General features: G+C 51.3%; 1 protein-coding gene across 3 annotated transcripts; it reads left to right on the top strand.

Annotated features, from left to right (window-relative positions):
* Positions 1–392: 392 nt before the first annotated feature.
* Positions 393–12,879, top strand: ZNF507 (zinc finger protein 507; the record flags this gene model as incomplete). Of its 3 annotated transcripts, XM_081108605.1 has the most annotated exons (5): positions 393–2,542; positions 3,853–3,970; positions 7,286–7,400; positions 8,182–8,316; positions 8,407–11,848. In XM_081108605.1, the coding sequence occupies 5 exons, from the start codon at positions 395–397 to the stop codon at positions 8,753–8,755; spliced, it is 2,865 nt and encodes a 954-aa protein (XP_080964731.1). In that variant the 3' UTR covers positions 8,756–11,848. The 3 variants fall into 3 exon arrangements, with proteins under 3 accessions (XP_080964731.1, XP_080964730.1, XP_080964729.1); XM_081108604.1 differs by lacking the exons at positions 7,286–7,400; positions 8,182–8,316 and adding an exon at positions 12,659–12,879 and having other exon boundaries at positions 395–2,542; positions 11,132–11,362; XM_081108603.1 differs by lacking the exons at positions 7,286–7,400; positions 8,182–8,316 and having other exon boundaries at positions 395–2,542; positions 11,132–11,848.
* Positions 12,880–13,425: the final 546 nt, after the last annotated feature.

Below are 13,425 nucleotides of genomic sequence, written 5' to 3'. Positions count from 1 at the left end.
TTCCTTTCCGGGGGGAAAGAAAAGTAACATGTGTGAGTGATAGCTGACCACTAATATGACCTCTGGAGAGCCCACAGCGCAGTTTGTGGTTTCTCTTCGGGAAGATGAAGGAAGTAAAAGGAGGAACTGGATTATTGTCTTTAGTTTCATTGCAGAGTACGTCTCAGAGCTCCCTGTGCCCTTCCCGGTGAGTTAATTACTATATGTTCACAATTCCCAAGGCTTGCAGGGAAGAAAAACTACAGTTACATTTGGTGTAAGAAGTTGCCTCAGTCATGTATCGGCTCGAGGGATGGTGTTTCATAGTGACTTAAGGTGGTTCTGCCTGGGAATGGCTGTGTGCGCTCCACCAGTTGTGACCTGGCGTCTCTGTGGTCTGTCCCCCTTTCTAGGTATGGAGGTGAGCAGCAGCGTCGCCATGTTGGTGCCAGACATTGGGGAACAGGAAGCTCTATTGACGGCCGACACTGTCATCAGTTCTTCGCTGGAAATTGATGGACAAAGTTCAGCTAAAACAGATCCATTAATCCATGTTATCCAGAAGTTGAGCAAGATAGTGGAACATGAAAAGTCACAAAAATGTCTTTTAATTGGGAAGAAGCGCTCACGTTCAAGTGCTGGGACGAGCTCTCCCGAAGCCCAGGAGCTCGGTGAGATTCCAGCGAAAGGAGCCCCGCCCCCTGTTGCTGACATCAGAAGGGCCGAGCCGTCGCCAATCCCTCTCGGCCCGGATCCTCTCGCCCAGAACGATGGGAAGGCGATGTCTTACCAGTGCAGCCTCTGCAAGTTCCTGTCCTCATCTTTCTCTGTGCTCAGGGACCACATCAAGCAGCACGGCCCGCAGAATGAGGTGATCCTGATGTGCTCCGAGTGCCACGTCACGTCCAGAAGCCAAGAGGAGCTCGAAGCCCACGTGGTGAATGACCACGAAAACTCTGCCAGCGGCCCCACGCCACCCACAGCCGAACCCAGCGTGAGCCCCTCCAGCTCCGTGTGTCTGAGACCCACAGAGCGGAAGCGCGAAGGCACTCCCGACCTCTCCGTTAGCGTGCGCAGTCCACAGACGCAGGTCATCCCCGCCGCCTCCGCCTCCGCCGCCGCCTCCGAGAAGGACAGGGGGAGGAGGAAGTGGTACGCCTACGAGCAGTACGGCATGTACCGGTGCTTATTCTGTAGCTACACGTGCGGGCAGCAGCGAATGCTGAAGACGCATGCTTGGAAGCATGCCGGGGAGGTGGACTGCTCCTACCCGATATTTGAAAATGAGAACGAGCCCCTGGGCTTGCTGGGCTCCTCCGTGGCGGCTGCACCAGGCGGGGTCGATGCCGTGGTCATCGCCATCGGAGAGAACGAGCTGAGCATCCACAACGGGCCGGCGGTCCAGGTGCAGATCTGCAGCTCAGAGCCTCTGTCCTCGGCGTCGGCCCTGCCGGGTGCGGAGCGAGACGCGGGCCTCGGCCGGTCGGGGGCCCTTGGGCCCCACGAGGAGGACATGTTGGAGGTGATCTCGGATGCGGAGGAGAGTCTGATGGCTGACAGCCTCCTCTCGTCGGCACAGAAGATCATCAGCAGCAGCCCCAACAAGAAAGGGCACGTGAATGTGATCGTGGAGCGTCTGCCCGGCGCCGAGGAGACCGGGTCGCAGAAGCCTTTCCTCGTGAATGCTGCGCTGGAGGAGGGGGGCCTCCCGGCCCCTCCAGGGCCCCCGACAGGCTGTGAGGGGAGAGAGGAGGCCTATCGTGCCAATCAGTGTACCGTCGACATCGGGGGGCTGATCATAGGCTGGAGCAACACAGAGAAGAAGGAGAGCGAGCTGATCCATCAGGGACTGGCCCCTGATGAGAACGCCCCCCCGGGCCGAAGGAGGACGAATTCCGAGTCCCTTAGGCTACACTCGCTGGCGGCAGAAGCCCTGGTCACAATGCCCATCAGAGCCGCCGAGCTCACGAGAGCCAACCTCGGGCACTACGGGAACGTCAACCTCTTAGACCCAGACACCGGGCAGAGACAGGTGGATAGCACCTTGGCGGCCTATTCTAAAATGATGTCACCACTTAAAAACGCTTCAAATGGACTAACGAGTTTTAACCAAAGCAGCTGCCCCTTGGTGGCACTCCCAGAGGGCAGGCAGGAGCTGTCCGACGGGCAGGTGAAGACAGGCATCAGCGTGTCCTTGCTCACTGTCATTGAGAAGCTGCGGGAAAGGACGGACCAGAACGCCTCAGATGAGGACATCCTGAAGGAGCTGCAGGACAACGCCCAGTGCCAGCCCAGCGGCGAGGCCGGGCTGTCAGGCGGCGGCGTGGTGGAGTACATCCCCAACGCCGAGCGGCCCTATCGCTGCCGCCTCTGCCACTACGCGAGCGGGAACAAGGGCTACATCAAGCAGCACTTGCGGGTCCACCGGCAGAGGCAGCCCTACCAGTGTCCCATCTGTGAGCACGTGGCCGACAGCAGCAAGGAGCTGGAGAGCCACATGGTCCACCACTGCAAGGCCCGGCTGTACCAGTGCAAGCGCTGCGCCGAGGCCTTCCCCTATAAGGTGCGCGGCCCAGTGCTCCCGGGACCCCAACTCAGAGCAGGGACAGGCCTGGTGGGTGCAGTCCTCCCACAATCGGTCGATCGGGAAACACACCCAGGAAGGTTTGATAGCTGGCCCAGACGATGGGGACTGAAATCTGGGTCATCGGGACTCCTGGGGTGGGACTCTCCCTGGCAATCTCTGGCCTTAGATAGTGTTTTAGAGACTCTTCAGAATGTGTGGCTTTTACAGTGCAGGGGGGGCGTTACATGAATGCACAGATGTAACACGGGACAGCATACATACACATGAATGCACAGATGTAACCCACATCTGTGGGAGCAACACAGCCTTCCAGATCCCCTGTCAGTCGTGGCTTCTGCTGAGCCCAGGATTCCCAGGGACAGCGCTGAGGCGAAGTGTGCCCAGGAAGGTAGGTGTGCGTTCCCACACAGGCTGCACATCAGCAACGCACGGCCCTGAAATGCAAGTTGTTCACTCCAAGGGCTGCACAGCCAGCCCACAGTGACTCATTTCATTGCAGAAGGAAGAATGGGCTGGATGAGGGACAGTGCCGTGGACAGAGAGCCACGTGTTAGCTGTAAGGGCAGTTTAAGGGACTTTCAAGGTCACTTTGACTATGTGACTTTCACCTTATGTGCGACCTCGAAACCACCAACCAGCATGAAATGCTGTTTCTGTAAAGGAAACTTGCATTCTTTGGGTCCGTGAATTAGAACTTTTTTCTTCAAAATGCCAGTTGATAGGTGGGGGAACTATTTTTTGCTGTCCTAAAAGGCCCACTGGGAAACGGGACGTGGCCTTTCAGGCGACCCAGGGTCGGCTGGCAGTGAGAGGGTTCAGGAAGGAAGGGCCTGGGAGTGAGACTCGGCTCCACTCAGATGGCCTCCTGGGATCTGGAATGGCCTTGGCCACTGGACAGGGGGGCCATTTGGGTGGGGCCAGGCCTATCCCAGGGGTGCCTGCAGCGACTATGCTCTTGATTCCTGGGAGGCAGTGGAGGAGGCCTCAGTGGCTGATGGGACTTCTTTCTGTGAAAGCGCTGACTCTGGGAGCCCTCCGGCCCCCTCCCTGGGCCTGTCCATGTTGCTGAGTGTGCACACACCACGCCAGGACCCACGCCCGGACCTGCCTTCCTGCTGCTCCCCCGGGCAGTTCTTCCCATAAACCTCCAAAGGCTGGGATAGTGCTGCGGCCCATTTTCTTCTGAAGCGTTGGTATTGGGTTCTAGGCTCCAGGCCATGGAAGCACAGGCTCCTGTAACTGCAATGAGTTCATTAGGAATTGCTGTCCATTTCTCTCGTGTCCAGAGTCAGCTGAGGAGCCATGAGAGGGAGCAACACAGCCTTCCAGATCCCCTGTCAGTCGTGGCTTCTGCTGAGCCCAGGATTCCCAGGGACAGCGCTGAGGCGAAGTGTGCCCAGGAAGGTAGGTGTGCGTTCCCACACAGGCTGCACGACTCCCATCCCAGGTGAGAAGCGCCCTGAGCAGTCTGTCAGGTGGGGTGTTTCAGGACTAAAGCTGCATCTGTCCTCCTCTCTTTTGCACTGTGGGTTCTGGTCTCCTCCTGGGGACACTCTTGAGTCCTGAACGAAGTACTGTGAGTCAGTCCTCAGCTCACCTTGTAGGGAGATCTGACACTGACATTTCTGCTGTCCTGTAAGAGCCAAAGGCAGCATGAAACTTAGGTGCCAGGCCTGCACCAGGGAAGCCGCATCGAAGCAGCAGCCTGCCCCTCCCCCAGCTCAGCTGACCCGCGAGAACAGCTCACAGATGGCAGCCCCCCCCCCCCCAGACTCTAACTGAGGCCCCTGCTGTGATCTTATCGTAACCAAGGTTGCTGCCAGATGTCATCTGCACTGTCTTTAAAACACGGCACCAGATCTTTTTATGTACGAGTTAGGTACCACTCAGTCAAGTCTCGGCTAATAGGAATATTAGAATCAAAAGATTTCACTCGAGTCCCATGAAAAGGCGGGTGCCACATCCGGAGAATCTGGGCTAACGGTGCTGAGCTGCGCTTCCCTGCGTCAGCTCACTTAAATTGATAAGCTCCAAGTGTCTTGAGTGTGGTGCATCGTGTTTATGGGAAATAAAACATATTGGGGTGACTTTCCTTTTCAGATTTCCTAAGAATTAAAGTTAGAAACAGTTGCAGAGTGAAATGTTTTCCTGTAATGTTCATCACATTATACCCCAGCAAGCATAACCGACGCGGGAATGTTTCTGAGAGAACTGTGCTGACACCCGCATCCCCTGTCAAGCAGCTGTCACCCCTGCAAACGTCTCCCAGACAAAAGGAGTTTATGACAGAGCATCTGCCTCTGCAGAGATGGCTGAGCTAAACAGTTTGCTTCCTTTCTGCGGAATAGCCCGAGTGCTCCTCTCTACACATTGTGCTCCTCGTCCCTGTGAAGGAGCCTTAAAGCATTTGGTAGCTTTGGACCGTGAATCCCGGATGGCGGGCAAAGGCAGTCCTGCTCAGTGGCACCGCCTGCGGTGAGCACAGGGCCGGAGTGTGTCCTGTAAAGCAGTCACCTGACGTCCAAAGGGGCCGTTAACAAATTAAAGTCACTATTTTAATGGAAAGATTAACACATGAGCTCAAAATTAAAGTAACCAGTTCATTATTGTGTGGTGAGCTGTACCTAGTGTCTCTGCCACAGTCCCTCTTGTAGCCGCCTGGGGTCGAGTGTGGCTTTCACATGCAGGCCATGCCTTCCCCTCCTGGCCCACTCGCCCATGTCTGTCACCAGAGAGTGACAGTTGAGATGACAGATGACCTCCTGGGCGCTTTATTCATTCAGCGTTGAGCTTTCAAAATCTGGTAGTCAAACCAAAGAACAAGTTCCTAGCTCGCAGAGAAGGGAAGAATTAGCCATTGGCGTCCCTGAACCCTGAACCGTTTCGTGGTCTCATTAAAGAAGGAGGAGGCGTGTGCCCTGAGGTCCGTCTCTGCCCATGAGGACGGCACGGGCACCTCAGGCACGTTCCAGCTCAGGCGCAGGGCCACAGTACTGGGGACGTGTGTTCTGCCCAAGTCAGGACCGTCCTGAGCTGGCCCTGGTGCCGGGAGGACGGTAAAGGCGGCAGCACCACTGCGGAGACCAGTGACCAAGACAGATGGTGCTCCAACAGAGCCGCGGGCAGAGCACCTCCAGGTGTGCTTCCTTGTGAGATTTAAGTAAACTGTTCTTTGTTGCAAACCTGCAATTTGTCAAGCCCTGGGGAGTTGCTGTAAACACAGCAGGCAGGTTCCTGCCCGCAAGGAGTTAGCAGCTAGGACACGGCAGAGACGTCACAGGAACGTACAGGCGCGGCGAGGAAGAACACAGTGCCCCTGGCGTGCTGGCCGCACTGGAACCCTCCGCTCACTCCGTTTTGTAGATAAGAAAGCCCAGCCCCCAGAGGGGAAATAATTTGCCTGTGATCACACGGTGCTGGCAGCAAAGATGAAGCCCAAGGTCTTGAGTTGAAGCCCAGGGCCTTCTCCCTGGAAAAGGCCGAGCAAGGCAGCACAGCCTCTCCCGTGTGCAGCAGCTTCTCGTGGTGTTTTCATTCGTTGTGATTGACCTGCAGTGCTGCGCACACAGAACCATGACCTGACACCCATGCTTTGTTTTCCAGGGATGTTTTTAAACTGTGTTTGGAACAGTGCCCTTTACAACCAAGTCCGAATTGTTACCTACCCAGTAAGAGTAGTACTTAGAGTATAATCATGATTAGTGTGTCTGTTAATGTAATAGATTTATACCAGGATGTTAGGGCATTTTGTTCTGCCTGGCAAAAGTAGGTACTAGCAAAAGAAAATACCCATTTTACAAAGCTTTACATTAAGGGTTTTCTTTGTTTTGTTAAAATTTAGTGTGGATTTGCTTTTGTACCTGCACTTCCCCTCCCTGTGCTGTGGCGGGTTGTCTCTAAGCTTCCTCCCACTCTGCCCTCTCCCGTAGCTGTGCTTGCTTTGTTCGGAGTGCAGAGCAGTCGGGCTGTGGATGCTGTGGACTCGGTGCTCACAGAGTAAACAAGGGTTGGGCATCTTCAGGAGCCGTTTCCAGTGCTCACGTCACAGCCCCGTCCAGGCTTTCCAGGCTCAGCGGCCCAGCCCTGTTGCACAGTGGCCTGTGGCTTCAGAGAGCTGCATATTCACGTGGGTTGTGACCTTTGTCCTCGTGACCTGCCAGGGTGCCGGAGGTCACTGCACAGCATTGCGTGGCATGTACCAGCGGACAGCTGCTTTTCCCCGGTTGTGGCATTGGCAGCTGACAGTCATAAACAGGAAACCCACGGACTGAGAAAGCACTGAGCTGTGGTATCCGTCTGTTACGGGGACTTCGTGGCCACACTTTGGATTATTGGATCTGATGCTAAATGATAGCTTGTTGGCAAATCGCTGTTTCCCTAAGACAATGTGCCCATGTTGATTAGACTAATACCTTTCACATTAACTGTGTGTCTGTGGTTAATTCAGCTGCTAGTAGTCAGCGGGCACTGGCATCAAGTCCATTCTTTTAGATTTTGTGCAGGTTATGAAAGACCAACCAGTGTACCTAGGTCTCCCGGTCTGCGGTGGTCCAGGCCCAGGTGACCTGTGAGCCATTTCTGGCTTGTTAGCTTGATCTCGAGAGCGTGGATGGAGGTATTAGCACGGCTGGTGTAAATGCTCATTGACGGTGGGATGTAAGTGCAGCCATTTGAATCTAATGAAAGCCTGTCACTAAAACTCTGAAATGCCTTGTCCAGAGAATAAGTCTTCAGTCCAGAAACAGTACAGATGCGACGTGTGTGATTACACAAGTACAACATACGTTGGTGTCAGAAACCACAGACGGACCCACAACTCGGACAAGCCGTACAGGTGAGTGTGCCGACCCTGGTTCTAATGCTTGTGCTGCAGCACTTTATCATGAAGGACAAAGCGGAAGTTATTAAACACTCACGCACTTGTTTGAACACAGGTTAAAAGCGAAGGCGCTTTCACAAGTGGTGTTTAGTTGTTAAAGACTGTGAGTTCTAAGCTGGAGTCCGGCCCACAGGCCTGTGTCTGGTTGGAATGAGGGACGATGCCCGTGGCTGTCAGTTCCGGGTTCCAGTTCATAGATTGTCACAGCAGTTTTCAGTCATTCGGGCCCTGAGTATTCCAGCAAGAGTCCTAACGCTTAAAAGCAGTAAAATTCCATATGAAAGGTCCTGTTTCTGGAAATGTATCACGTGCAGAACAAGATCATTTAACTTTATTACTTGATTTTCCATAGAGGCTAATTCTACTAGTTTTCAGGAAATAGCAGCATTCTCAATTGATGGAGATGCGCTGATAGATAGAAGTCTTTACTCCTAAGTGAACTTGGCCTCTTGAGCATAAACCGCTGCTTTCATAGTCAGCTTGTTCCACCGGCAGCCGGAGGAACCCGGTTCCCACCCCAGGGGGCCGGCAGGACAGGGTGCCGGGCCTGGGCTCGCACCCTGAGGGAAACTTGTTCCATGGGCCAGCTCTCCCCTGGGGTCCTGGGTGCAGCACGGGTCAGTGTGGGGAGGTCTGTGTGACATCTCAGTGAAACCTGACAGAAGGTGCCTGACAGGGCCCTGCTTTCATCCTGTGGTGGGGCTCCCTCTACAGACCTGGCTCCCTCCCGCTGCAGGTGCTCTCTGTGCGGGTACGTGTGCAGCCACCCGCCTTCCCTGAAGTCGCACATGTGGAAGCATGCCAGCGACCGCAACTACAACTACGAGCAGGTGAACAAGGCCATCAATGACGCCATCTCCCAGAGCGGCAGGTACGGACCCCACGCGGCTGCGCTGTCACGTGTAAGTTCCAGCCCTGCCTTCTAACCCACTCACGGTTTGGTGCTTTGTTTGACTTTAAGGGTTCTAGGGAAGTCCCCTGGAAAGACTCTGTTAAACGGCAGTGAAGACGGAACTGACCCTCCCACTGGGGGGGTGGACACTGTGGTGTCGTCCTCGGAGCCGGCTCCCCAGGCTCCCACCGAGCGCGAGAAACTGAGCCCTGCCAGTAACTCCTCGTGTCGCTTAGACAAGAGCCCCGGGGCGGCCCCCCCGGGGATGGAGTACTGCGTCTTACTCTTCTGCTGCTGTATCTGTGGTTTCGAATCTACCAGCAAAGAAAACCTGTTGGATCACATGAAGGAGCACGAGGGCGAGATTGTCAACATCATCCTGAACAAGGAGCCCAGCGCAGCTCTCAACACGAGCTAGGCCCGCGGGCCTGCGTCTCACCTCAGACCCCGGAGACACAGGAGGGGGACCGACGGGGGTGACTTTGGAACCAAATGTGTAATGTAGTCAGAGGAATTCCACATGGATGAGCAGCAATAATATTTAAGTATTCTGAGGGAGGGGAAATGGGTTGGGAGGAAGCAAAGACGTGACCCTGTATTGACCCTCTGTTACCTCTTGTTAGTGTTGAGCGTATTTATTACTAAAAGCCTAGTGCCGTCTAGAAATGCAAGCAGAAGAGCTAAGAAAGGGTTTTCAGGAACTGTCCTGAAACGATTGCTATAAAAGCAACACAGTCTCAAGCAGGGCTTGGTTTTCTTCCTTTGCAGCGAGACAGCGGCTCTGCAGGGAGGGCTTCCCAGCATTCTACCTGAGTCTTCCCCAACGGAGAGGACGTGTCAGATACTCAGTCTCAGAAACGTTGTTTATCCTTCAATAAAAGGAAAGAAAGGAGACCTCTGAATCTACCCCTAGATTGTAAATAGGCATTTAAGGAGTAAATGACTGTTTTAAATTTACAGGGTTTCCTGTGGGCACTAGACTCAGCCAGACCTTGGGGTTCCTAACACTGTCTCAGCCCAGGGCAGGTGCTCCCCAGAGGTTCCGTTCGGGTCTGACGGGTCACCACGGGGTCTCGGCAGTTACATAGCCGTCTGCCCCTCTTCTGAACCAGTCTGAGCATTTAGCTGGAAGAGTCTATTAAAACAACAAAGTATACAGATTTGCACTTGATCATCAGACCTTGGAAGTAGTTTGATCTCTCTTTTTTTAATAGTTTGATCTCTTAAATAATAATCATTTGGGGGAAGAAGGGTGAGATCAAGAATCCCTTAAAATGAGGGCTTTGAGGTTTTTCTTTCCTGGAGTTCATTGATTTAGTTACACTTAACATAAGAGATGTAACCACATGTGGCTAAAATGTGAAAATTCGGGTTGTTTCTAAAGCTTTTAATAACAAATAACATTTGGCAAGTCTGCAGGATTTCTCCTTTCTAGGAAATTCCTCCTGTGGGCTTTTGCTTTAGAACACACCGTCAAATAGATGTGACTTCTCATTTGTTACACGTTTTGTATCCACGCGTTTCCCAGTCGAGAGGACGGGTGTTCTGTTTTGCGTTGGTGGTTTGATCATTTGCTTGCGCCTTGTTTGGTGAAGTAAGCTGTGCCCGTAGCTGGAGGCGGTGCCTGCGGGCCGCCTCCTGGTGCTCTTCCTCAACGGCTCCTGCCCTGGCGCCGTTCAGCGGGAAACAGGGAGGACAGGTTTGGAATGTGATACTCATGTTTTAGGGAAGAATGCTCTTCCCGAAGTCCAGGTGTGACCTGAACGGGTTAACATTTCTAAGTAGCATTAGGAACTATTTCAGTGGGGCCAGGCATCATTTCATTTTCCTGATGACTTAACACACAGGATGGATGGAAGCTGTAAGTTACTTATGAAAGTTCCTCCATTCCTGATGTGTGGGTCTTACAAAGGTAAAACAAATTTACTTACCGTAAATTCTGTTCCCCAGGTCCACTGCATGTGGATCTATAGTCATTTCCTCCTGTTCTCAGAATTTCATTTCATTTCATTTCAAATTCAAATAAAATATTTTAAATAGTTCCATTATTATCACTTATGTTACCACTCAGTCAACTCCTCCATTGCTTGTAGCTGTGACCCACTATTTCTTTACAAAAATCTCTGATTGTGAAAATTAACAACCTTGGAAGAATTTTGTTTTATAAATTTTCCTTGGCTTTAATTTTGTGTAATCATTTGGAAAATACAAATAACCAAAAAAATCCCAACAATTTCAACAGTGAATTTTTAAATTATCTTTCTTCATTTCTTTAAACCACTTCCATTGATTGTTACTTAAATTTTTCATTTGAAATCATGGATTTAAAGTATCCCTAGCTCATGGGATAAAAACTAGCCCAGAAGTTCAGTCTTCTAATGTTCATCTGGCCTAGACAATCCTCAAAAGCTCTCTCCTGGCCTGTAGGGGGAACCACATACCCAAGGCATTCTCCTTACCGGTTTGTGGCCAGCCTTAAATACCCTCCCAGAGACAATGGAGTGTTTCTAAAGACTAAACACGCCGTGGTAATTGAGGAAGAGACAGGCATTCAAGTAACCAGGAGTCCCCTTTCTAGGAGTAACATCTTATTTACTGGCTCTGACCTGTTGCCATACAAGACCTTTTGTTCTCCACTCTGAACACTTGATAATTCTAAGAGTTGATAGTGAAAATAGTTTTTCAAATAAACTTACTGGATAAGGCAACGGTGGGGAGGGGAAGGTGATGCATGTGCCCATTATAAGTAACACTTTTCAGGGCTCCACTGTTTTCTCTTTCTCTAATAATCCAGAACACACTGGCCGGGCTCCGAAGTGCCAACACTCCGCCATCGGGAGGCACCACATGGTAGTGACACTTGTACAGCCTTTGCCCAGGTCTTGCATCCTGTTCGAGGGGCTCTCTGTGGCCGGGTGTCATTTCTCTTTCCTCGCAGAGCAGGGGAGGGCATCCACGTTTACATTGCATCTCCTGCAGTGTACGAGGCTTGGCAAAGACGAGCAGACTCCCCTGGTGAGACTCGGTATGTTTTCAGTTTTCATAGTCACTTATTTAACCTTTTTTTATTGTACAGCAAGGTGCTCTAAGTCATATTCTATAAAATATATTTAATAGAAATTTGAGTTTGCTATTCAAGGACATGAATACATGTATTTTTTTAAGAAATGAGTATTGTGTAACACTATAGCATTGCTTCTATAGCCAAAGTCTGAACATTTCTGGAACACTGACATGGGAAGACTACAGTTCATCCTGACAATGTGTAAAATGGGATGGTTTGCATTTTGTGAAATTATCCTGCACAGCGAGCTGCATGCCTTAATGCCCGAAACTCCAGGGTTGTGTTCACGGCAGAACAGCTTGCCCGCTCACCAGTGAGGCAGGGCTGCTGTGCGCCAGCTGCCTTCGGGAATACTGTACAATGTTAGAATAATTTATTTTGCTTTATAGAAATTTGTCATGTATTGACTTTAATATTGTATTTTGGTAATAAACTTTTTGTTAAAAACACTTGCCTCGAGGCTTTATTAGCAAAAGTTTATGTCCGTACTTACCTTGGAAACACTGATTTGATCGCTTAGAAAGTTAGGTTTAGGTAATGAACTTCCCAAGGAGTCAACTAAGGCTTAGGATCTCCCTCTGGTAACTTGTCCAACTAATGCCAGCTAGCACCAAACGATGGTGAGAATTCAGCCAACTTGGAAGCCTTTTCCTCGCTACACGTTCATTCTGTCTTCCCGTCCTCACATGCTTTACATTCTTGTGCAAAGTTACAGACTAGCTCTGTGCATGACAGTTACATTCCTGATGGAAGGCCAAAGACTGCGTCTGTGCCACGCCGGCCATTGTGTGGGCCCCACCAAATGTTTCCGCACATTAGATTTGCAGCGTTGGGCCGTTAAGCGAACGTCATCTGACTGTCGTTGGTCTGGTTGTCCATTTGTGCCTGAGTATCCTGGGACGCGTTCTCTTGACACACTGCGGACCAGTAGTTTTATCGCTAGCTTTACCCAGTGGCCAGATAAGTTTCTACTGAGCAAGTACAAAAAACGCTTTACATAAACGTTAAAGGCATGCTTCAAAATTAAATACCGATTGCACTTTGAATAACCCATTGTTATTTATTACATGTTCTTACAAGCAATATCTTTTTAAAGTATGATACTTTTGTTTTTACAAACACTGTGTAATATGAAGCGAGAATTCTCATGATCCGTCTGCAATGTGTTAACACGTCTGAGGCCAAACGTTCCCTCACAATAGCTGTGACCCTCATCCTGCTCCGTAGGGGCCACAGCTATGTCCCCTCTCTTCCCAGAACCAAACTCCACTCTGCACTGAGCTCCAGATTCACTGTAGAAAGCCCAGCACGGAGGTTGCAGTGTGGGAGCCATCAGACGCATGGCCATTGAGCACCGAGATGCAACTGGTGTGCCCTACGTGTGCAAGACACGGTTTCAGAGACTCAGTACAAAAAATTGGGCGGTATCTCAATAGCTTTTTTATATTGGTTACATGTTGAAATGATGACATTTTGGATTAAATATGTCATTAAAACTTACTTCACCCGTTTTTATCTTTTTAACGTGACGACTAGAAAATCTTGCACACCTGGCTCACGTTGAGTTGCTGGTGGACACCTGTACAGAGACGGATGACCTGACAGCCGTGTCAAACGTGGCCCTCCGCCACGTCTGCAGGTAACATGTCCTTGGAACGCAGCCACGCCCCGGCCTGTGGCTATTCTCCAGTGAGGGCAGCAGCATCCAGGAGTTGTGACAGATTGGATGGCCCACAAGGGAAAGTATGCTCTGTGCTTTAAAGCTCCCAGAGAGGAAAGCTTTTTTTTTTTTTTAATATGTTTTTATTGATTTCCGAGTGGAAGGGAGAGGGAGAGAAAGAGAAACATGAATCATTGATCAGCTGCCTCCTGCACGCCCCACACTGGGGATCAAGCTAGCAACCCAGGCGCGTGCCCTTGACCGCAATCGAACCCAGGACCCTTCAGTCTGCAGGCCGGGGCTCTATCCACTGAGCCACACGAGCTAGGGCGAGGAGAAAGCTTTTTATAGCACCGCTTCAGGA

Source organism: Myotis nattereri (assembly GCF_964212035.1).
Source record: "Myotis nattereri genome assembly, chromosome: 15".
Lineage (NCBI taxonomy): Eukaryota > Metazoa > Chordata > Mammalia > Chiroptera > Vespertilionidae > Myotis > Myotis nattereri.
Note: the sequence above shows the minus strand (reverse complement) of the source record. Positions and strands in the feature narration are given on the sequence as shown.